This window comes from Dermochelys coriacea, chromosome 1 (assembly GCF_009764565.3).
Source record: "Dermochelys coriacea isolate rDerCor1 chromosome 1, rDerCor1.pri.v4, whole genome shotgun sequence".
Lineage (NCBI taxonomy): Eukaryota > Metazoa > Chordata > Testudines > Dermochelyidae > Dermochelys > Dermochelys coriacea.
In genome coordinates this window covers 263,493,390-263,517,736 of record NC_050068.2, presented here as the reverse complement: position 1 = coordinate 263,517,736, position 24,347 = coordinate 263,493,390, and the positions used below count along the sequence as shown (strand labels likewise).

The following is a 24,347-nucleotide window of genomic DNA, read 5'->3' as shown; positions in this document are numbered from 1 at the left end:
CAAACACAGCTCCATTGGTAAGAGAGAGCGTTGTGTTCAGATCCTCCCAGGCCTTACCTGCCTTGAAACATGGGACCTTCAGGCTCTTCTGTTTGATAATTATTAGCTGATCTGATGCCTGAAGAAGTCAATAGGTGCCTTTCGATTGACTTCAATTAGTATGTTGGGTCAGGCCTTCAGAATGCAACCATGTTGGAAGCAGTGATGCGTGCATCCTTCTGCCCTCATTACAGACTGTGACCTTTTCTCTTATCCCTTGTATGTCCCTTAGGAGCCGCCACGTCCTGTGCACCCAGCACCACTGCCAGAGGCCCCACAACCACCACGTCTGCCCCCTGAAGCTGCCAGCACCTCCCTGCCTCAGAAGCCACAGCTGAAGCTGGCACGAGTGCAGAGCCAGAATGGTATTGTGCTGTCATGGAGCGTCATGGAAGTGGACCGGAGCTGTGCCAGCGTGGACAGTTATCATCTGTATGCCTACCATGAGGACCCAAGTGCCACCATGCCTTCCCAGTGGAAGAAGATTGGGGAGGTAAAGGCCCTCCCGTTGCCTATGGCATGCACTCTCACACAGTTTGTATCTGGCAGCAAATATTACTTTGCAGTTCGGGCTAAGGATATTTATGGACGCTTTGGACCTTTCTGTGACCCCCAGTCCACAGATGTCATCTCTTCCCAGAGCAGTTAAACCAGAGACCTTTGGAGCCATTAAAACTTTCCCACTATCAAGAGTGACTCCAGTTTGGGATATTAATCCTATACACAAAATTCACCGTTCAGTTCACTCTCTTTAGGATTATTTTGGACAGCCCTGTGTGATACACTACATCTATTGAGAACCCAAAGCAAAATTTAATTCTCAGCCTGCAGCAAGAGAATTTATTTTTCAGGACAGCTCAAGCCTTGGGAATTTGAAATCTAAATGTTCCTCTTCCCCCATGGCTGCTCCTTTCAGAGATACCTACCCTTTATCCAAGGGGATTCTGGACAACTGGGATTCTGCTTCAGACTGGGAACAAGATCATATATTGCACAGTTTGCCTGAAGCAAACACAACACGTCTGTGACGTGCTGAACAGTTACAATGGCGCTAACACGAGGACAGGAACAGACTCACTTGCTCCCTACAACTCAGTAAGAAGGTTGTGAGGGGAAAGGATTCTGGATCTGACTTCTTTTGAACTGGAAGACTGAGGAGTTTGGTTTCATCTTACAAACACGTCCACTCTCCAGAGGGAAAGAAATCTTGAGGCTGTCCAATGCAGGAGGGGTGTGTGTATAAATCTGGAGGTGGTGCAAGAAAACCCCCACTACTCTCCACTCCACACCTCCCAGTTAGAATCTGGGAGTATTATCAAATCAGGTCTGAAACTGGTTTGTAGAGACTTCATTCACATTTTCTCTTTGTAGCTCAGATAATTCTCTGCCCCCTTCTCATACTTCCAGCCCTGTTTTTTTAAATTTATTTTGTGCCTTAAAGAGTAATTTCAGAAATAAATGTAGCCAGATATCTATTGTGTTGGTTAGGTGTGCTATTTTTTTTCTTCCCCTTTCTAGCCTCCTGTTGCTGCTGCTCCTCTTCCTGGCCCCCATACAATTGCTCTCTTCTGACAGACCCCAGAAAGTGTAGCACTGGTATCTCTGGGTTCATTTGCACCTGTGATATCATTCAATGCAACAGATGGTTCTTGAGTGGCTGGTTTTATCCCATGAAGATGGTTAGTAGGTTATACAGACAGTATTCTGCATCAGCACCCTTCACTATTCTCCTGGGAAGGCGGCATGCTAGATTGGCCAAAGGAAATCTGTATGGCACTGAAAGTCTTCCATTTCATTCCACATGCTTTGGATGCTGTATTAATACAAAAAGGTATCAAGATAATGTTGGTTCTCCATCCCCATCTCTTCTCCCAGCCCCTAGTCTGTCTCCACTGGATAAAGAACCAAATCCAGAACACAGTTTTGGAAAACTTATTTCACCCATTGGCCCAAAAGTTGTAGAGCAATTGCAAACTTCAATAGGGCCCTTCATGATGCTTATGAATTGAGCCAAAAGGAAAGCTGCTTTTCTACCATGCATTTGTTATGGCCTGATTTGAACAGACCCACAGATCTACACACACATGTGGCAGGTAAGATTCTATCTTGCCATCTTTCGGAAGAATAGAGCTGGTTTGTGGTCTTTCCTGCCCAGCAGAGTCAAACAACTTCCTGGACAGGGAAAGGAGCCATCCTTTACCCATTTCACTGCCTTGCCCAGCCACAGTAGAAGCCTTTTTGCTCTCTTGTATCTTGAAACTACTGGATTTTAAACTATAAAATGAGGTTGGAAATGAAAAAGTCTAAATGCCAGAACATGTTGATAAAATGTGTTGTGGGAGTGTGGGTTCTTTATTTTGTTCCTATAAAGAACTTGTGTCAGTAAAATAACACTGTATTGTAGAGCCCCCTATAGGGGCTCCCGTCCTCTTGTATGTAACATTTATGCTCTTGCATGCCCATCACTCCTTCCTGTTGCTGGGATTTTCATTCCTTTCAGCTGAACAAGAAGCATTCTCTCCTGTGGAACTTCTGTTTTATCTTACATGTTAGCAGCTGTAGTCAGGAATATCACTGATCTCAGTGAATATATGTTTAGGAATTCAAGTATCCCAAGAGAAGGTTCAAACCTGTTCATTTTTTCCACAGTATTTAATTCTCCACTGAATAAAAGCCACCTTCATTTCCCCGGTGCGAATAATCAATAATGCTTTGACATTTCCTTGATTTTAACCACTGTCCTGTCTGCCACCTTCAAGGATAAGACCTGCTTAATTGTATGTTTTAGGCTATTTATATAAAGTTGGATCTTAATGCGGCAAACTGTCTTTTTACAGTGACCATCTTAAGGCCATTTAGACATATTTAATTCTCCTTGGACTACTTTTAATAAGCTGTCTGGAGCAGTACCAAAGGAAGATGGAGGACATTTCAGTGCAAAGAGAGATTGTAGTTTAAAAGGGAACAGGAGGGGACCCACACCCTAGGATGGATGTTGCTTGTTTAACATCCTCTCCATTGTGACTCCAGTCCACACCATTCACATGTGAGCATGTCTGTATTTGTGTTTTTTCCCTCATTCAGTTCTTGACCGTTATTGACCCTGTCTTGCTGGAGAGAGGTCCCCTTGGCTGACTTTCCATTCCTTTCATCTGATGGAAATAGTGGTTATCAAGAATGTCCTACCATTGTGTTTGTTGGAGATTTTGTGCAACTTGTCTTTAGCTGGACTGTGCGTTTAAACAAAGGAAGATGGAAATGCAGTCAAGAATAATTCTTTAAATCTCAAGCTGATTTCGTTGCCCTGAAGGGAAGCAACAGAACTGGGTGAATTGGCTTTATTTACAAAATAGTAAGATGTGGTTCTACTCTGAAAAGTGACTCTAATAAGTGACCTGCTCGGCAGATCTGCTCCCAATCTGTGGTAGTCTTTGATGTGTTTTAGCCATATGGGTGACTAAAAAGTTTCTGCTTATTCTGTGGAGTAACACAACGATGGAAGAATGATTCTGCTTCACCCAAAGAGATGTTAATAAATTGTAACTGCTGAATCTTTAGTTGGTGGTGACAATGTGTGAATCAGCAGGAACATAGTTTGACTTTGATACCTGACTATGTTTGGAGGCTTACAAGTTAGCTGATCTGGAAATCAGAAACCGTAAATAGGAGTCCTCATGCCATTTTACAGTGTCACTTTCAGAATAGAATTGTTCTCTGCAATGGGCATTATCTCTGTTATGTTAACCAATAGGAGCCGTGCTGAGCTCCTCAGCTGGAAGTCACACTGTGGCCCCCTAGATTATCCTGTTGTGGCTACTTCTGTTTCTTTTTTGTTTTAGACTTGTTAGCCCATAGAAGCAATAAAATTGTTTTAAAAACTTCAAACTTCTGCTTGTAACAAACATTCTGGAATAACTGGTTATACTGCAAAATACCTTCTTTCAGAGCATTACAAAAAATATTTGCTGGACTGCTTAGTACAGGACTGTAAATGAAGTGCATTTTTAGGATGAAGCTCTCTGTGGAAGTGTTTGTCCCAGTTAGAATTGTTGGAAGCCTCAACACTTGTTTTTAAATGTACTAAAGTGTCTAAATGACATTAAGGGGCAAGGCTGTTTTTAATCTCTGTTTTGCACTTTGTCAGAGTTTTATCCCCCCACACCTGCAATGTTCTCAGTACTATTGTGTGTGGCTGCTCCTTGCTTACAGTTTTTGCTCTTGCCACTGTGTATATAATACAAAGATGGAGCTTGTTCTCCAAGTTTTAAGAAATAGAGTACTGTATCTTTAGCTCTGTTTTTCCCACCTTCATTTCTGACATGTTTTCTTTTATGTAGTTCTTGGGATCTGATTTCCAGGTTATGAGTAGTGTAATTTAATTCAATTTCTGGTTGGGAGAGGAATTAGATTGGTTTCCTTTCTGTACACAAGTGGAGTGCTGTTGGCAAAATGCTGTTAATTTCCATTGAATTTCCCTCTGCCACAGCCCCACTGACCTGCCTGTCCCCCACTTCATTTCTCAGCTTATGTTGAGAAAGCTTTATCAAATTCAGGCAACTAAGCCCAAAAGGTGTTGATTTGTAACCTGCAGGCACAATATCTGTCTGTGCATTATTGAACCTGCACCAGCAGCCTGCAGAAATTGCAGGTACAATAGCTGTACAATTCTCTTAATGCCTGTAGTCAAGCATGTGTTAAATATTTAGATGCTCTAAGTAGCAATTCATATTAAAACCTGCTACACCAAACTATTTACACCACCCTCCATGTCTGAGTGAGTTTTAGAGATTATCTAGCACTAGCACTGAGACAGTTGCCCATCCTGACTTGAATTTTTAGCATGGGGTGGGAAGGTGGCAATACCTGTGCTGTCTTCACCTTACACACAAAGGGCCTGATCCTGCATCCTTTGAAAACCGTAGCAAAACCTTCATGGGGAGCAAGATTGGGCCCAATAGTTCTAGGATCTGAGCACAGTATCGTACTGTAACAAACCTGGTCAGTTATCTTATGCTGTTTGTCTAAAGTGTCTAACAAACCAGAAATCATATTACATGAAAGGACAGACCAAAACTACCAAGTTTTGTTCTTGTTCCCTGAAGATCAGTGTCCCAGTATTAGAGTACTGCAAACACTGTATACAACTAAGCTGTGATTCTGCCTTCTTACAAACTTTGTAGTATTTTCATTTAGTCGACAACAAAAAAACTATCCAGATTTTTAAAATAAAGGCTTGATATTTTAAATATATATTTTTTTAATTTGGCTTTTCTTTTTTGGTAGGGGTGGGCACCAAGTACAAAAGTATTGACAGTTCAGAGGGGTTCAAGCTAGCCTGCGAGTCAAACCAGTCCTGCAACCAAGATCCCCTTCAACCAGCTTCTGGTGGGGAACATGAAACATAGGAATAGATGGAGAATGCAAATGAATTATTTTTTTTAATTTTTCATCTTCAGATCTAATCAATCTATTAAAACTGATTTTGTTTCTCATTTTGTTGTGCAGCCTAAGCATTCTTTTTTTAAAAAATATTTAAAGAGCTGTCTGGACTTACTGGGTTATATCTGTAAATAAGGTAACTGCATAGGCATTTGGGTTTGGCTTTAGTAATTTATCAGCCATTAAAATACACATACGGACAATATCCTTCGTAGGAGACTCACAACATCATTTTTCTTTTGCAGCTGAACATGTAAATAAAGATAATGTAGGACCTATCTAATGTCCAATTTAAACTGGGCAATTGCAAGCTCTCCCCATTTTTTGTATGTACTGTAGATTAGTGTGTGTACAAGTGTTAACTGTAATGGGGTTTTGTCCAAAAAGCCTGAAATTTATACTTTGAAATAACTACTGGGTTTTAACACTGTGAGTCATCTGTGGTTGGTTCTGCTCATCCCAGCAGAGTTCTGTCTATTCTCAAATGGCAAGGTGTGCCTCTTTCCCCATGGAAGATGCTGTTGGCTGGGGGGAGAAGGGGAGATCTGGTGAGCTCCAAGAATTCAGATTTTTAAACCCTATTACCACTTTCTTTGAATTGTTGGGTAGCAGAGGTGGGCTCTGAAATTATTCTGGGACCACTAACAGGATCATTTTTACTTTCCCAGCCTTCTCAAAAGGTTTGCTCTAGCATCTCTTCTCTTTTGCAGTTCCAGGCACCTACATCACTTCACAAAAGCAAAGAGAACCCGAGTGGAAAATAGGAGCCGGGACACTGACATTTAACCTCTTCCCTCCCCCCCCCCACCTTCCCAACACATGTGAATTAGATTCACAAGCTTATAAAAAGTAGTTACTACAAGGCAGCAGCATGGACAGGGAAATAAGCCTTCCTAGTCTGCTACTGAACAGCTGTGGGACCTTGGGCAAGTCATTTATCTTTTCTTTCAGTTCCCCCAGCTCTAGTTTAAAATTGGAATTATGGACCTGGCTCCCACCTGCAGTGAAAGGATTAATTTTGGACAGAGCGTTTTGAAGATGCACAAACCTAACTGCTAAGTACTGCTATTATCTCTACAGCAACTGCAGTGAAAGCTGGTTCAAGCCACCAACCAAAGGACCAGCAAAAATTGCAAGCTAAGTATAGACAGTCATTAACTAAAGGCTGAATAAAAATGTATTGGAAACCACAAAGGGCTTCTTTAAAAATGGTAATTAAAGATGAGAATCGACTTGTTCCAGATGGCACAGAGCACAGGTTTTACTGTATACTGAAGGGGAGTACGTAGCAGTTGGGGACAGCATGCTACACTTGAAGCCTAAGCTCCTCAGCTTTCTTCTCCAAGCATAAATGAAGGGATCAGTTCATCTACTGTTGCCTTGCACCTTGTGTTGTCATTTCCCTCGTGCAAAGTGAATGCAAAACAACCCTGCTGAATGAGCAGCATTTTACATGCACTTTGCACTGGTGTAAATGGAAGGATGAGTTGCAGGCAAGTGTGACTCGGGTTTTAGTTGCTGAATACCCTTTATCACACAGTACCCTGGCCTGGAGGGGTGGTATAATTTCATAAGAGCCCTGGGGGAGAATGTTATTAGGGCCCAGTTAGTAATAAATTTGTTAGTCTCTAAGGTGCCACAAGTACTCCTTTTCTTTTTATTAGGGCCCAGTTAAGCACTCAAAGTGTGGTCTGGTCCCTGCACACTGAACAGGGCTAGGGCTCAACCTGTATTAATTTGCAGGGGGGAAGGGAGCAGCTCTGGAGAACGCAGTTTCAATTGATATTCCCAAAATAAGAAAATGTGTTTTCTCGCTAGCAGTTACTTATTTAAATAATAATTTGTATTACAGTGGCACCTAAAGAACAGGAGAAGGGCATTCTTTTTTACTCCCTTTTCTTGGAAAGACCTTTTAGTCCCCCTTTCAACTTATATAAAAGAGAGTCCCCCTTCAGGCCAAGCCAAAGCCTGGAGAAGTTTGAGGAATTGAAACAGTGGGAACATGGCCAAAACCTCAGTTACAACTGCCACTACCCTGCCAGCTGTAATGCACATTTCTAAGGTCTAATCTACACCTAAAGCTTAGATCAACATATCTATGGTAATCAGGCGGTGTGAAAAATCCACACATCTGAGCACTGTTGCTATGCCAACCTACCTCTGGGCACAGACGTAGCTAGGTCAACAAAAGATGCTTCTGTCAACCTACTTAATATTGTTTGGGGAAGTGGAGTCCCACAGTGACACAAACCATGGCTGTCGGAACACTGCCACCCTTAGCAACTGTAGCTAGGGCCCTTTACTGTAAATGCAGCTAGATTTGCAGAATAGGGGTTAGGGCAGCATAGCTACAGAGCTCAGGGGTGTGGATTTTTCACCTCTAGCTATGTCAACTTCAGTTTTACGTGTCGGCCAGGCTGTAATATAGAGATGGCCTAAGGCAGTGGTTCTCAACCTTTTTTTTTTTTTTTTTTTGCTTTTCTTTTCACGGACCACTTCAAAATTGCTGAGGGTCTTGGCGGTCAGCTTAATGATCTTTCCAAATGTTGTTTGTACCGCTAGCTAAGTATTGTAAAGCACTTTGAATAAAAGTGCTATATTTTTTTAAAAAATTGTTTTTGTTCTATAAAAAGCACACACAACTCATATTTTAATATCAGTAGTTTTACCTTTCTCATGAGATGGATGTGCCCTCTCTCTCCCACCGCAACAGCCCCCGAACTGGGGCTGGGAGGGAGGGGGATCTCACACCGGCAGCCGCAGCCCTGAAACTGGGGAAAGTCGCCTCTTTCTCTGGCTGCCACAGCCCTGTACATCCCAAATTCCCCCCACCCCCTCTTCTCACACCACTGCCCCCTCCCACCTACCCCCTGTTCCTCCCGAGACCACCACCTCACCTTAAATGTGCATAGTCTCCAGAATCCAGGCACCGAGTTAGTGAAGACACACCTGCGCGGCTCCACTAATTTGGTGGGTGGCCCATCATTCTCTCGTGTGCAGCCATCCAGGCGTGCAACTTAGAGGGAACTGTCCGCAGACCACCTGGATGGAGCTCGCTGTCCACAGTTTGAGGACCTCTGCCCTAAAATACCAATCAGTAACTAAGTGAATCCTAGTTTGAGAAAGGAGAATGGAGCCCTGCCAGGGGAGATGAATATGATCTAACTAAATCCACTTCCCATGCTGAGATTTTACTGACCTGGCCTGAAAATCCAGCACTTGAGAGGCTGGCAGAGACCTAGATGCTCTGGGTGTAGTTCAGTGCAGTCTTTACTCCCTGGGTCTACAAAGCCGTTTTTTCAAAGGACTTGCAGTCTGAAAACTTCGTCCCTTAAACACTTACCTTTCATTTGGTGTGGTGAATCTGCCATTCTGGAATGGCAGGGAGATGAACACTTTACCTGGGAAGGCTGGTATTAGCTATAGCAGAGTTCTCAAACTTCATTGCACCATGCCCCTCTTCTGACAACCAAAATCAAGACACGACCCCAGGAGGGGGGACTGAAGCATGAGCCCACCTGAGCCCTGCCACCCTGGACAGGGGGCCAAAGCCCAAGGGCTTCGGCAAGCCTAATGCCAGCCCTGGCAACCCCATTAAAACAGGGTCACAACCCACTTTGGGGTCCTGACCCACAGTGTAAAAACTGCTGGGCTAGCCTGTGTTCTAATAGGCCCTGCAGCCAAGAAGTGATGCAGGTAAAAGAGCTTGCGGAAGGGAGCACAGATGCGGGCAGCAGCACGTGAGGCCAGGCTGCACAGGAGCCTGCTGACTCTACAGTGCAGGGGTCTTCAAAGGCTGTGGTAAAAGAGCCACAATAGCCTAAAAGTGGTTCCTCAGGCTCTGCATTTGCCAGCAGTGTGAATTTATTCACAGAAAACAAACTTCTTAAAAGTGGAGCAGTTTCACACATCGCTGCTCCTGGTGACAGAGGCAGTGACCTGAGTGCTGAGAGCTACAGCCTGGACTGCAGCTGGAGTTAGTCACATCAGCCTTCAGCCCAGCTGTCTCCAAGATGGATGTGCGCCAGCAGGCTCCCATTTGGTGAATCTGTCCCTGTAAGAAATTCAGTGTGGATAGCAGCAGGGAGCAGTACTGTTTCTACTTCAGTTAAGACTTCTTAGAGATGATCAACATTTATATAAGTTCTATACATTTGATGAGAAAAAGACTATTCTGATCAAATGGCACCAGTTGAAAAGTACATACGTCTGTAAGCAACCACTGGAGAACTTAATAGTAGTTGATTATTTCAAGCGGCTCTTTTCCCTGATGCAGGATTATTGTGATATTTTAAAACTGTGTTATTTCAAACAAGTTAATGTAAATATATAGGTTCGCTTTACCTTTTGCTATATAAAATCTTCTAAGCCTTCTCATGCTCTGTTGCTATTACTTTACATATGGCATTGACTTGTGTACCAGGAAGAGTATAAGGACACTCTAATAGATACTGGAAATTGGTGTCAGGAACTGGGAAATCAATCATGCTCAACTTCATACATATATAAAAATAATCTGTATCACATTGCAGGAATTTAGCTCAAACTCTTTGGGGCAAGGACTGAATATTCCTCTTTGGAAAGCACCAGGTTCATGAGGTGCAATCTAAAGAATGTTTTTGCAGTTTTCTTATCAGGATTCTTTTAAACAGGTGCTTCCCCCCTCCCCAGTTATTTCAATTAAGTTTTAAATAATTGGGAGAAGAGCTGAAAGTAATGTGAAATCAAGTTAGTTTACCTCCAAATGCACCAGTTACTACAGGCCTCAAACTGCCCTGATCGGCACATGTGCAGATTTTTTTAAAATCTTTCAACAGGATTGGTTTTGCAAAGAAAAAGTGCAATGAAAGAGTGCATCTAGAAGTAAATGAAAAGATGTATCAAAGAGCAAAAGTTACCTGGTACATACAAACAAAGGAGCTGCTGAGACTTAAATGGCAGATTCACAGCTCAAACATGTTAAAGCAGACAGAAGTCTAAATTACTGCTGCTTTCCTAATGGTTAAGAAACAAGGTAACTGAAAGAAGCTGCCTCTTTAAACATTGGTGAACAGAAAAACAACAGGAGATACATCCAGTGGAGACTAGGGGATGGCATTGTGAGATGGAAGATCAGCTCACAGTTCCATCACTTTCTCCATTTTCAGTTCCAACAATTCTAGGGTCTGAATCTCAGCAAAGGTCCAATTCTTAATTCCCTGCAGTCAGGTCAGGACACAGTGTAGCACGTGCTGTTCTAGTTCCCAGCTTCTTGGGGAAGTTCCTTACTTCCCTTTACACACTAGTCTACGCATTTCCAGTTCCTGAACCATGGCAGCTCCTCTCACCAAGCCCTGGAATTTCCTGCCTTTGTTCTGCAAAGTGAGATGCTCAGCTGGTGCCCAAGGGGATGCTGAACAGTGCTCTGCTCCCTTCATCCTGCAGTTCTCATTCATTTAACACTGCGCAGGAAATACTTAGTTCATTTACTCAGACTTATCAAAGAACCAAACCCCACAGTAAGTTCAGAACTCTGTAATAAAGCACAATACTGGAACCTCACACCATTAGTGCCACTAACCCAAAGCAAAAACTTCTCTTTTGGGCTACCTCGTGACAATGGGCTACCCATTAGGGCAGAGCTTCCGCACTGAATGCATCTCATCAGAATTTAACCCTTTTATTGAAGAAATGCTACTGGACCAAGGAGCTAATATTCCAGTAAGCTCTAGCCCAACATACAATTTATTCCCCTGCTTCAGGACTGTAAACAACCAAAACCTCTTCCTATACTTGTTAGTTTTCCACAGGCACTGGTGCACGAGCTGCATTCCCCAGCTGATGTCAGACAACGATCCTGAAAGTCTCCAATGGAGTGGATGGGAAATACTGTATGGCTACAATTGCTCCTCTCTCATTTCTAAAGTAACCTAAGGGAGGATTCTGGCAGTTCCCCTACACCCCATACCATTGCAGCCAGTCGGACCCTTCCAGGGCTGACCGAGTGCAGGGAGGTTCCGGGCCGGAGGGGGTCAGAGCCAGCCCTGAGATATCAAGCAAACTTACAAAAATTTGACAAAGGTGATGAGCTCTCAGCCCCATCTGCCTCCCCTTGCCCACCATTCATACTCCGTTCCCGCAGCATGCACGCACAGGGGGAAGGAAAGGAGGAGCTAGCGCTACAAGACCTATGGCTTACACCCCTCCCTCCTCAGATGGCAGCGGTATGTCTCTCTCTCCCACTCCCCCCAGGTGGCTGGCAAGAGAGATGGAAGAGATGTGAACTTAAACTTTTCTCCAGGATGGCAACATCCACTGGGGCTGCTTCCCACACGTGCAGCAAGGATGTTCGTCCACAGCCATGAAAATAACTTGACTGGGTGATGGCGTCTTAATGCCAGGAAATGCAACTTCAAACCCCTGCCACACTCCTGCTGGCACACAGCACTGAAGGCTCCTCACTACTCTGGGATTAACTGCCCTTCTTGGGTCACTAGCTGCACCATTGCTTTCTGCTGCTTGTGCACTGGCTGGAGCAGTTAGAATTACACCATGCATTGACAGCTCTTTTCGTGCTCAAAAGGTTCTACCAACAGTAGCTAGATTCTCTATGCACCTATGAGAACGATACAGGTTATCCTCATTTAGCCAGGGAGGAACAGGTGCAGTTCACTTTCCCAAGGCCTCACAGGGACTCTGCGTGAGCTAGAATTGAACCTCAGTCCAGGGTAAAACAAATCCCAACCTCGTCTTTAACCCCTTTAAATCTCTCAGAAACTGACAGGCCATTGGGGGTTTGGTGGTTTCTTATTCGACAGACTGGACCCCATATCTCTGCATTTTTGGCTAGTCTGTCTGGAATCATATTTATTAAACACAAAGACTGTGTGTAAAGGCACCGTCATGCTGCCTGGAGCAACTCCCCTAGCAGAATGCATGAGTGAAACTGTGCTGCCACCTGCCAGTGTATAATGGGAAGTGTTAGACAAGGACAGAGCCAAATGGTAAGGGGAGGAAAGCTCATTCTACCCCTTCCCCCCCCCCCCCCGCTGCCACACTCCTGTACCACTAAATTCCAAGTGGATCAATTCATTAGATTCTGGTCCTGTTTTAAAAGACATTTTTATTAATAGGGAAATTAAAAAAGGAATAAAGGCAAGTGGAGTGTTTGACACTTTGTACACATTAAATATAACTGTCCTCTATTCATGCGTACAGAGGAAGCAACAAGTGTAACAAATGTACCTACACATTGCTTTTATGGAACTTAAGTAGTACCAGCCAAATGTCAAAGACATTACTTCCATCAAGGGCAGAGAAGCGATTACTGTATTCAAAACTCCATGCAAAGTGACATAAGAGAGCGGGTGCTGCATCAGTCCAGCTGGGTGCCTCAGCAGGCCCAATAATTACAATTGAAAAGTCCCATTCTACTGCTTTCTCCATCTGTGGTGATGGTGTTCAGGCAGCGAGCCAAAGCCCTCAGTTGGACGCGCTGCAGTACAAATGGCTAATTTAGAGTCATATTATTTTGTTACCTTTCATTTATTTCAAGAATTAAATTGTTCTTCAACTGCATGCCTCCCTGCCCCCACATTCTCCTTGTGCAAGGCTAACACTCCCCCTCCCCTTACATTTGCAAGTATTTGTTATACAGGGCCTCCTGGAGAGAGAAACCCTTCCTTTCCGTGCCCACTGTATGTTTATCCGCAATAAAATTCACCCCATGTTACATCTCTGCAACAGCTTGATCCTAATAGGTCAGTAATGTCTTTTCTTGGAGAAGATTGCCCCATTCCTTCCTTATAGTGAATTAGTCAGACCATATAGGCACAAACTGCGCACCCCTGAGTCAGGAGCTCTAGCACATTGGCCAATCTGGCAGATGGAGCTCTGAGGAAAAACCAAAATAAACCCACTTTCCCCCCTTCGTATGAATAAATACTAGGACTTAGAGAATCTTAGGTTGGACAGTAAGTTCTTCAGGGGCAAGGACTGTTTTTTTTGTTGGGTGTGTACACAGTGCCCAGGACAATGAACCTGGACCATAAATGGGGGTCTAGGCACTACCATACAAATAATAAATGGAGGTTACTTACCTGGAACTGGAGGTTCTGTATTCTACACAGGCGCACGCACGCACACACACACACACACACACACACACACACACACACACACACACCGTGTGCCTCAGATGGGGAACTCTTGCAAGCCGTGTCCATTGGACTGTGGCTGCACCCTGGAGTACCCCCATGCTCACCATCAAAGGTATAAGGGGAGGTGCTGATTGACCACTTCTCCAATTTCTTCTCTTACATGAACCATCATGATCTGAAGCAGACGGGAAGGAGCAGGGGTAATGGAATACAGATAGGGACCACACCGCTCAAAGAGCCTCCAATTACAGGTAAGTAACTTCCATTTCTTCTTCGAGTGCTGGTCCCTGTGTGTATTCCACATGTGGGTGACTGGTAAACAGCAGTCAAATAGGCATGAGATGCAAGGATGCAGGCAATATAGATGTCTATGATACTGCTGTTCCAACGGCTGTGTCTCCAGGAGGGCCTTGGACTAAAGCAGAATGCTTTGTGGCAGTGTGGATGGAATGCCAGGTTACTGCCTTACACGTGACCAGCACAAGACCAGGTCAAAGAGATGCTACTGAGGTTGCCTATAAACTAGTGGAATGGGCCCCCACCCCCATCTGGGGAAGGGAGATGCACTAACTGAGAGCAAAGGAGGCTACAGCCAGAAATCCACCAAAAGTGTCTCAAAGCTGCTATTGCTTGCTCCATGCTCATCCGCTATAGCAACAAATAGACTAGGCATTTTTCTAATTGGTTTTGTTCTTTGCAAAGCTTATCTGATGTCAAGAGAGTGAAGCCTCCACTCTTCGCTGAAGTTATGAGGTTTCAGAAAGAATATTGGTAAGTGATCTGATTGATGTATGTGAAATTTGGAACTTATCTTAGGGATGAATTTCGGTTGGAGTCACAGGGAAATCTTTTCTTTATGAAAAGCAATGTTTGGTGGGTCAACCATGAGTACCCCTAGCTCATTCACGCTCCTGGCTGATATGGTGGTGACAAGGAAAATCCTTCATAGACAGGTGGGACATCAAGCACATGGCCAGTAGTTCAAAGGGTGGTGTGTTAAGTATTGAGAGTAGAAGATTGAGGTCCCATTGTGGTGTTGGTTTCACTGATGGTGGGAAGGGCCTAGGAGAGCCTTCAGGCATCTGGTTGTTAGGGGGTAAGTAAAAGTAGCACTGCCCTCTATCTGAGGGTGGAAGGCACTAATTGCTGCTAGGTGGACCCACAACGAGCTAACAGAAAGGTCCAACTTACCAAGACTGAGGAGGTAGTCTAGAAAAGCAGAAATACCTGCTGTCCCTGGAGATAAATGCTTGTGTTGTGTCCAGATAAATGTCTCCATTCAGCTAGATAGCAGAAAAGACTCCACCAGAAAATGCTGTGGCTGAGAATAGTTTCAGTAGCCTCTAAACATGAATGCTCTAGGTCTGACACCCACCCAAATACCAGGCTGTGAAACAAAGTGAGTCCAGGTTAGGATGTCTGTTCCATGCCATTCTCCTGAGTTAGGAGATCTGGGAAGGGTTGGCTTGACATTCACAGGAACCAGAATTGTCTGGGCTAGCTGTGAGCAATGAGAGTGAGTTGTGTTGGGTCATGATGAATCTTCAGTAGAACCTGGGTAGCCAAGAAATGGAGGAAAGGCATACCTCAGGTGGGCTGTCCAGGAAAGCAGAAAGAGGGAGGTTACTACTGGAGCTCCTCATAGATCAGTCTGGGACCAATCTTATTTAACATTTTTATTACTGACCTTGGCACAAAAAGTGGGAATGTGCTAGTAAAATTTGCAATGACACAAAGTTGGGAGGTATTGCCAGACAAGGACCGGAATATCATACAAGGTAACCTGGACAACTGTGTAAACTGGAATAATAGAAATGGGATGAAATTTAATAGTGCAAAGTGCAAGGTCATGCATTTAGGGGCTAACAACAAGAATTTTTGCCATAAACTGGGGACATATCAGTTGGAAGTGACATAGGCGGAGAAAGACCTGCTTATATTGGTTAATCACAGGATGACTATGAGCCACCAATTTAATTCAGCTGTGAAAAAGGATAATGCAGTCCTAGGATGCATCAGGCAAAGTATTTCCAGTAGAGACAGGGCAGTGTTAGTACCATTATGAAGGCACCGTTGAGACCTCATTTGGAATACTGTGTGCAGTTTTGGTCTCCCATGTTTAAGAAGGATGAATTCAAACTGAAACAGGTGCAGAGAAGGACTACTAGGATCATCCAAGGCATGGAAAACCTACCTTATGAGAGGAGATTCAAAGAGCATGGCATGTTTAGCCTAGCCACAAGAAGGCTGAGGAGAGATATGATTGGTCTCTCTAAATACATCAGAGGGATAACTGCCAGGGAGGGAGAGGAGTTATTTAAGTTTAGCTCCAATGCGGACACAAGAACAAATGGATATAAACTGGCCATCAACAAGTTTAGGCTTGAAATTAGGCAAAGGTTTCTAGCCATCAGAGCAGTGAAGTTCTGGAACAGCCTTTGATGGGGAGCAGTGGGGGCAAAAAACCTAACTGGCTTCAAGGCTGATCTTGGTGATAACATAAGTGTATGGAGGGGATGGTATATTCAGACTGCCTGCAATGGCATGTAGCCAATCTACAAAGGCTACCAGCAAATATCTCCAATCGCCAGTGATGGGACACTAGATGGGGAGGGCTCTGAGTGACTACAGAGAATTCTTTCCCAGGTGTTTGGCTGGTGGGTGTTGCCCACATGCTCAGGGTCCAACTGATCACCATATTTGGGCTTGGGAAGGAATTTCCCCCAGGGTCAGATTGGCAGAGACCCTGGGGGGGTGGTTCATCTTCTTCTGCAGCATGAGGCAGGTGTTACTTGCAGTGTACATGGTGGATTCTCTGCAACTTGAAGTCTTTAAACCATGATTTGTGGACTTCAGTAACTCATCCAGAGGTAAGGGGTCTATTACAGGAGTGGGTGGGTGAGGGTCTATGGCCTGCAATGTGCAGGAAATAAGACTAGATGATCATGATGGTCCCTTCTGACCTTAAAGTCTATGGGTCTGAGTCCTGACCTAGTGGTGCTCTGGAGCAGTATATGCTGAACTTCTTGTTCATCTGGGAGTCAAACCAGTCCCAAGATGGCATTCCCCACTGAGTGAAGATTTCATTTAACACAATTCAGTGTATCTCCCACTCATGGTCACGGAGAAGTGCCTCCTCAGATTTGTCCACTGCTGAGTTTTGTGCACTTGGGAAGTATGTTGCTGAGAGAGTGATGTAGTCCGGATTACACCAGTTCCATAAGTGCACCACTTCTACACAGAGAGGAAGAGATTTCATTCCGCCTTGTTTGCTTAAACAGAAGATGGTCGTTATGTCGTCCAACATTATCCGGATATGTCAGGGCCTTTTAAGTAGGAGGTGTGCATTGCAGGCCCATCTGACTGCTCCTAGTTCCAGGAAATTGATATTCATCCTGGCCTCCTGAGGCATCCACGTAGCTTGTATCATGTGGTCGCCTATGTGTGCACCTCAGCCTATGAGGGATGTGTCTGTGATTATGGTTGTGTCAGGCGTGGGAGGAAGGGAAAGGACTCCTGTGCACACTTGCTCCAGGTTCATCTGCCAGGCAAGGGAAGCCCTGATGTTGGTGAGGACTGTCACTTTTTGGTATTCATGCTGTCTCTGTGAGTACACAGGGTGGAAAATAGCATTACACAAGTACAAGAAGCCATCTGGTCTAGTAGGGAAAGACAGACCTTGACTGTAGTTCAAGGTCTGTGAGTGACTTGTCTTATCAGGCTGGTCATGGCCTAGAATCTATCCATAGGCAGGTTTTCCCTTGCTGAGGCTGAGTGTAGGGTTCCTCCCATAAAGTCTATTATCTGTGTGAGAGTCAGAGGAGACTTCTCCATGTTTACACAGATTACCATAGGTGCCAAGAGGCAGAGCGAAGATAAGATTGTCACCTGAACTTCCTGGCTAGATCTGCCTATTAGAAGCCAGTTGTCCAAGTACAGGAAAATGGGGTTGCTGTTTTGTCTCATCTGTGCTACTACCACTGAGAAGACCTTTTTGAAGACTCTGGGTGCTGTTGCCATACAGAACAGGAGTGCTCAGAAATGCAAGTGTCCCTGTGCTACCAGAAACCTGAGGAATCTCCTGTGGGAATGGTGAATATTTACACGGAAACAAACACCTTTCCTGAACCATATTTCTTTTTCCAGGGAGGGAATTACTGATACCAATTTAGCCATGGGGAATTTTAGTTTGCAAATAAAAGTATTTAGTTGATGCAAGTCAAGAATGGGCAGCCATCCTCCCTTTTTCTTGGGAACTGAGAAATATTGGGAGTAGAATCCTTTACCTTGATGCTGCGGTGGCACTCGCTCGATAGCCCCTCATTCAAGCAGGGAGTACCCCTCTTATTGGAAGATCTCCTCGTGAGTTGCTGAAGAGAGGCTGGGAGGAGGGGTTGTGGGGAGGTGGGAAAGAAGCTTGATGGTACAGCCCAAGTGGATAATATCTAGTACCTATTTGTCCACTGTTGTAGCACTCCAGCTATGCGTGAAGTATGCTAGGTGGCCACCAAAGGTTTGGGAAATAGGTGGGGAGTGATTTGGTTTGCAACTCTTAGATGTCCTTTCAGAAATAACTTTTAGCTGGTGGATGAGGTTGGATGGCTGACATCGAGATTGATGGGTTTGCATACATTGGTCTTTGCAACTTCTGATGCTTGCATAACAGTTCGTATGGTCATTGGCTGCAATAAAAGCTGTGGAAGAAGCCTGGGTTTATATATCTGTTTATGATGTTTCCTCTTTGGGGCTAGGGTATAAATGCCCAGGGAACAAAGGATTGTCCTTGAGTCTTTTAATGAGTGCAAGCCCTCAATGGTGTTCTGAATCTCTCAGAGGAATCCTCAAGAAGCCACAATTCATGCCACATTACCATTGGAATTGCTATGGTTCTAGATATGGGATCAGCCATGTCAACTGCAGCTTGGAGTGAAGTTTGTGCCATGAGTCTACCCTGTCCTCCTGAGTAAATTTATCTGTATAGTCCAAGAACTTGGAATCATTCATAAAATCATACTTTACTAACAGGGCCTGGTAGTTAGCAACTCTAAACTGGAGGCTGATGGATGTGAACACCTTCCGCCTCAGAATGTCAAAACATTTAGCACTCTTCTCTGCAAGGGTAGTCTTGGGGTGTTGTTGCCTAGATCCTTCCATGGCTGCTCGTACAACTAGAGAGTTAGAGGCAGGATGAGTGAAGAAAAATTCTGACCCTTTCACAGGGACAAAGTATCATCACTCAACTCTTTTGGGGGTAAAAGAGCATGATGTAGGTGTGTGCCATACCAACCTGGTAGGTTCCTAGGTAGCCTCATTTACTGGGAGACCTACCCGATTGGGTCCCCTGGGCTGTACAATGAACAAGAGCTTATGCTGTGTGTCATGAACTTCCTCGAGTGGGATCTGAAGTTCAGTTGCCACCCTCTGCAAGAGTTCTGGGTAGTGCTTGTGGTTAATCAGGCAGGGATAATGAAGATGGGGCAATTGACTCATTGGGCAAGGAGGATGATTCACCTGTCTGTACCAGTATATCCAGCTCAACGTCTTCCTCCTCTGTTTACTTCAGAGGAGCCAATTGCTATTGCCTAAGGGAAGAGGACTGGTGAGACTCTCACACAGATCCAGGATACCACATATAGGAATCCCATGGACCCCAATAAGGCCAGTTCAAAGGCTGGTGGGGAGAGGATCCCCAAGGCACTGGGCCAGGGCCAATCACGGGGGGGCCAGGAGGGCCATTTGGCCTGGGCCTCAAGCTCAAAGAGGGCCTCAAATTTAGACACTTTTTATTTTTGGGGGCATTTGATAAGTTTCGCAACTTGTTTTTATGTGCATCCCAATCGGACCAAAATGTGACACTCTCTCTAGGCTTAGAGCTTCAAATTTAATGTGATTTGGTAAAAAACCATTGTTTTGCACAGAAAAAGGCAAGAAAAGCATTTCATACCAATATTCAAATTATTTCTCACTCTTTTTTTGGTGCCTTATTTTGTTTTCATGTGTCATCATTTTTTATTTTTATTATGGCTAGGGGCCTCAAAAGCTGGAAGTGGCACAGGCCTCTCTGGACCTCTGAAAGGGCCTGCATTGGGCACCAGTGGTCCCTGGGATGGTAGTCTTGTCTGTTTGGAGGATGGCTCCAGGACAGTCTAGAAGCTCTGCCTGGGCTAACCTCCCTTTATAGAGGTGATGGTTTCCCCTGGACATCAACTTCAACCCATGAAAAGGTCAGATCCAGTTCCATCACTGGTACTCTGTGCTGATAGATGGAGTAGGGGAGTAGCTCTTTCTTCTTGAAGTGGATTCCTCTTCTGATGTCAGAACAGTCCCACCTGGAGCTTTTGATCAGTGCCAGAAAATGCCAATTCTTCAGCTTACCAGCAGGTACCTGAGTCGGTACCACTGGATCCTTGTCCTCGGCCCCTTGCTCTCATGGTCAGGAGACTTAAGCAGCTCTTAACTCTGAAGCACCTGAACATAAGGACTCACCTGAGTTGGAAGGAGTCGGGGAGGGATCCTTTCTTTTTGGAGCAGATGTGGAAGGAGATATGTTCTTGTGCCCATGAGTCTGCCCTTACTCTTGTGAGAGGCCTAAGACAACCAGTCTTTGGCTATATCACATCTGGCCTCCGCTCCAGAGCTCATGGTTGGAAGGGCACTACTCAAGGGCTGAGGCTGATGTGCAGGGAGTTGTGAAACTGCACCCCATAGTCTTCAGAGTGATATGACATAATTAAAATGAATTTTATGCAAGATAAGTCATGTGAAATGTCATTGGAAAGGTTATGATTTGCTGAATATGATTATCCTATTTGTATGCATGTATCATTTTTGTATCTGAAGTTATGAATATTGACTATGTCTCTGCATTTCAAATGTAGTTACATCTGGGGAACGCCTGCTAGACAAGATGATTTCATTCTAGATAGTGGGTGGGGAATGGGTCATTAGGAAAACAATAGGCCTTAGGAGAAGCTTATCTCCCACCTGAGGAGCCTTCTTGAGAATGCTACAGACAGCCTCAGAGTAATGGCTGCTAGGACTCTGCAAGGACATGTGATGAGACCACATGTCTCTAGATTTCATCTTGGGATGTCAGTGTTTTTCCACAGTCCAGTCTGGGAACCAAGCATTGAAACAAACTATTCCCGCCATATGAAAAAGCTATATAAGGCAGGGAGTGACATCATCTGGTGTTCTTCATGCCCCACCCAAGAAGACTCCTGGAAACACCTGAGGAACAAGGACTGAACTGGGGGAACTGCTGGACCAAGACTAAAGGGATTTCTAACCTGTTAATGAAACATCTGGGGATTCCGAGCTGTAAAGCAAGTGCAGCTTGCCTCTTAAGAATCTGCAGCCTGCTTGTATCATCTCTTAGGGTGAGAATCTGCTATTCATATCCAATCTATATTAAGTTTAGTTTGTATTTTTTGTTTATTTGCTAGATAATCTGCTTTGATTTGTTTGCTATCACTTATAATCACTTTAACTCTATCTTTTGTGGTTAATAAACTTATTTTTGCTTTATCTAAACCAGTGTGTGGTAATCATAATTCAAGGGCAAAAGGCTGTTGCATATTCCTCTTCACATTGATGGAGGGGGCAAATTTTATAAGCTTGCACTGTACGGTTCTCTGTGCAGCGCAAGATGGCATAATTTTGGGTTTATACTTCAGAGGGGGTGCTTGCCTGAGAACCTGGTAGTTGCCCTATCTGTAGCCTTCCCATGCAGGGGCTGGTAAAAGAGCCTGCATATACTGCAGCTGGGTGTCCCCCTACCTGTATGTATGCTGGTGAAAGTACAGGCTGGAGAGGGCTTTGCAGCTTGTCACAGCAGTACAGTGTAAAACGGAGCCCAGGCTGGTGGGTCGGTGGGGGGGTTCAGTGGTACCCCAGTTCCAGGTGCCACCCTAGAAAGAACCATCATAGGAGGAATCTCCCTGGCCTGTATCTGATTGGGGTCTCATGGCTTTCTCCATGAGGTACTTCTTTAGCTGAAGTGCTCATCCCTCTCAGATCCTGCACTTGGCAGAGATATATGCCTCCCCAAGGCAGTAAAGACAGTGGTTTGGTCATTGCTGACCGAGGAGCAAGGACAGGAGACATGATTCTTAAACCTCAGAAATCTCTGCATAATCCTTCTCCCAAGGGTGAGGAAAACTAATCTACACTAACTCTAAGGAGACTATTAAAAACACTAAGAACATCTACAGTTATAGTTACAGATAAGAAATCTGGTGCTAAGACAGCTTCAGGCACAGAGGATTTCAACTCAGGCCATGAGGCGTTAAGGATGAACTTGGAGAGGTGGACAGTCCGCACTTCCCCTTATATTCTTCGTGTTGACCTGAAGGATCTTCAGGGAGCAGCTGTGGACCAATGGACACTACTTGCAAGGTTTTCCAGTCTCAGGCACATGGGTACCCATGTGTGGAATACATATAGTGACCAGCACTCAAAGAAGAAAAAATAGCTACAACGCTGCTCCTTCACAGATGTTAAGGTATCTCACAATAGAGGATAAGTTCCTATGCCCCTTTTGCAGACTGGACAGAGAGTCTGTGACTCATACAAGGCCACTGAACAATTCAGTAGATAAGCTAGTAACAAATTCCATGTCTCTGGTTGCCCAGTCACATGCTTGTATGTAGAGAGGAAAATACCTTGCTTTCCACTAAACTATTCCTCACAGCTATTGACTGGTGCCAATCTAGCCACAAAACAGCCTGTTTGAGTCCAAAGGTTTCCACAAAGTGTCCCTTCTGCACATGACTGCCTCTCAGATTCCAGGGCCAGATTTTTAACAGCATTTAGGCATGTGGTGGGAAAATCGCACCAGGTGCCTTTCTGCATCATTAGGTACCAAAAGCTTTAACACAAATTACTGAAAAGAATGCACTGTAGACAGGACGGTTTCCACCCAGCCCCAGTGAGCAGCACTATCGGAGCCTCATTGTGAAGTGGACCTATTCTGCCTCTAATTTGTAATAATAATATTTAACTCTTGTATAGAATTTTCACCCATGGCTCTCAGATGTACCTTACAAAGGGAAGGCAAGCATCATCCAAATTTTACAGATGGAGAAATTCAGGCACAGAGAAGTGAAGTGACTTGCCCAAGGAGCCTCCTCATTCATTGCTGGTTAGTGTCATTGTTCTCATTCTTCAACTGCAGTTTGTGAATAACTCATGGTAGTTACTATGTTCTTACAGGACTGATTAGATGGTGCTTCCCCAAGCCCATTGCCTCATAGAACAAAGCTCCGGAAGCTAGGAAAGCAGAGGACAGTTAAGGCACAAGCACAGGGGCTTAAAGGATGTTTTATTTTGTTGGAGAATGAAAGTTTTCGGAAAAAGGAAAAATATTTTTTCATAAATGCTGATACCAGTTTCACAGGATTGGCCTCATGGTAACGAAGTCAAAGTTGTAGAATTCTGGCAGACCCTGATGCCTGGTCCCATTGAATTGTTTCCAGCTGAAAACAGGAAGCCCATCCTCTACAGGTGGGCCATTGACAGCACAGGCTGCGAACACTGAAGCCATATGGAAATCTGCCACCTGTGAAGGACAGGGCAGGATTTTATAGCTAGAGAATACATTGTTCTATTGCATTTGAAGTGTTTAAACACTATGGAGAGGGAGGGCATTGCTCAGGTTGATCCAAGTGGGTATATGCAGGAGTAAGGGAAAGAAACTGAACAGAGGAAAACTTATGCTAGTTCAAGCAACATCCCCCCAAACAGAAAGGTTTATTAAACCAAGCATTGCCCACACCTTAAGACACCAAGGACCCAAGTGACTTATGGCCTCAATGATGTAAAGGCAAGCCCCCTGGGGAATACCCCCAGCATAAGGGTCTCCACATTTGGTGTGGAGGGGACATGGCCAAAACAGTGCTGTGCTCCAGCTGTTCTTGGCTACTGCAACAGCCACTTGGGGGATTTACTGAGAAAATACAGGGAGGTATAAAGCCACTTTAGCCACCCTCCCATTCACATTTCTGCACCAAGTATAACTGCCAGAGCGAGGCCCCTGGGTCCCTGCTGAGCCCTGCTATCTGACACAAGTCAGGCAAGCCAGGGAAGAGCGGAAATCCACAGAACTGGGTTTGCCAAAGATTTCTGCTGCTGCCTGTCCTTGCAGCCTCACACTGAAATCCCTGAAACAGGCTAGCCCTGACAGGGTAAAACACCTTAGATCTTGCCAGTGTTTTAAGGGTTAGTATTAATTTACCTAGCATTTGTACTAGGAACAAAGCTGCCATAAATCCTGCCTGTAAAAATCATTCCTTTTTACTGAATCATGGGTTAAAACTAAAAGTTACTTGACCTTTGCCAACTTTGTGCTGAAAATAATTATACAGGTTAAGTCTAGAGCAAAATGACTCACTGAAGAGTAAGGCATTAGCAAACACAGGGGTCACTGGAGGTCAGGAGAAAGAAACATTCCTGCATGGTTCCAGTTATTTTTTCATAAACGCTGATACCAGTTTGTAACTGGCCACGTGGTTCCCGTTAATGAGAGCAGACAGCTGCGTGGCAAATTCCCATTCCCTCTGTGCCACCCTGAAAATAAGATAACTTTGAGGGCCTTTGAGTCACTAGTACAGTGCCAGGCTTTAACAGAATTTGAGTATTAACCCTTAGAGCCCTAAGGGTAAGCAGTCTCGCCACAGCATTCTGCACCTGGATACACAGGACAAGTATGTACCCACATACCTTGGGGTCCTG

At 44.6% G+C, this 24,347-nt stretch overlaps 2 protein-coding genes and 1 long non-coding RNA gene across 13 annotated transcripts in view; 2 read left to right on the top strand and 1 right to left on the bottom strand.

Moving 5' to 3' along the window:
* LOC119849942 (activating transcription factor 7 interacting protein) overlaps window positions 1–5,901 on the top strand; it is a 181,503-nt gene extending 175,602 nt beyond the window's left edge. For 8 of the 10 annotated variants that reach the window (XM_038387376.2, XM_043502638.1, XM_043502610.1 and 5 more), the window contains one exon: window positions 272–5,901. In XM_038387376.2, the coding sequence (XP_038243304.1) occupies window positions 272–688 (417 nt within the window). In that variant the 3' untranslated portion in view covers window positions 689–5,901. The remainder of the gene's footprint in view (window positions 1–271) is intronic. The other 2 variants (XM_043502632.1, XM_043502617.1) reach the window with 1 other exon arrangement.
* A 7,751-nt stretch (window positions 5,902–13,652) lies between these two features.
* Window positions 13,653–21,043, top strand: LOC119844194. Its single transcript, XR_006276999.1, has 3 exons — window positions 13,653–13,867; window positions 14,319–14,387; window positions 17,461–21,043. It is a non-coding gene; the product is annotated as an uncharacterized LOC119844194 (long non-coding RNA).
* Window positions 21,044–22,917: 1,874 nt separating this feature from the next.
* Window positions 22,918–24,347, bottom strand: part of PLBD1 (phospholipase B domain containing 1) — a 54,710-nt gene continuing 53,280 nt past the window's right edge. For both annotated transcript variants that reach the window (XM_038374688.2, XM_043502566.1), the window contains exon 11: window positions 22,918–23,175. In XM_038374688.2, coding sequence (XP_038230616.1) covers window positions 23,008–23,175 — 168 coding nt within the window. In that variant the 3' untranslated portion in view covers window positions 22,918–23,007. The remainder of the gene's footprint in view (window positions 23,176–24,347) is intronic.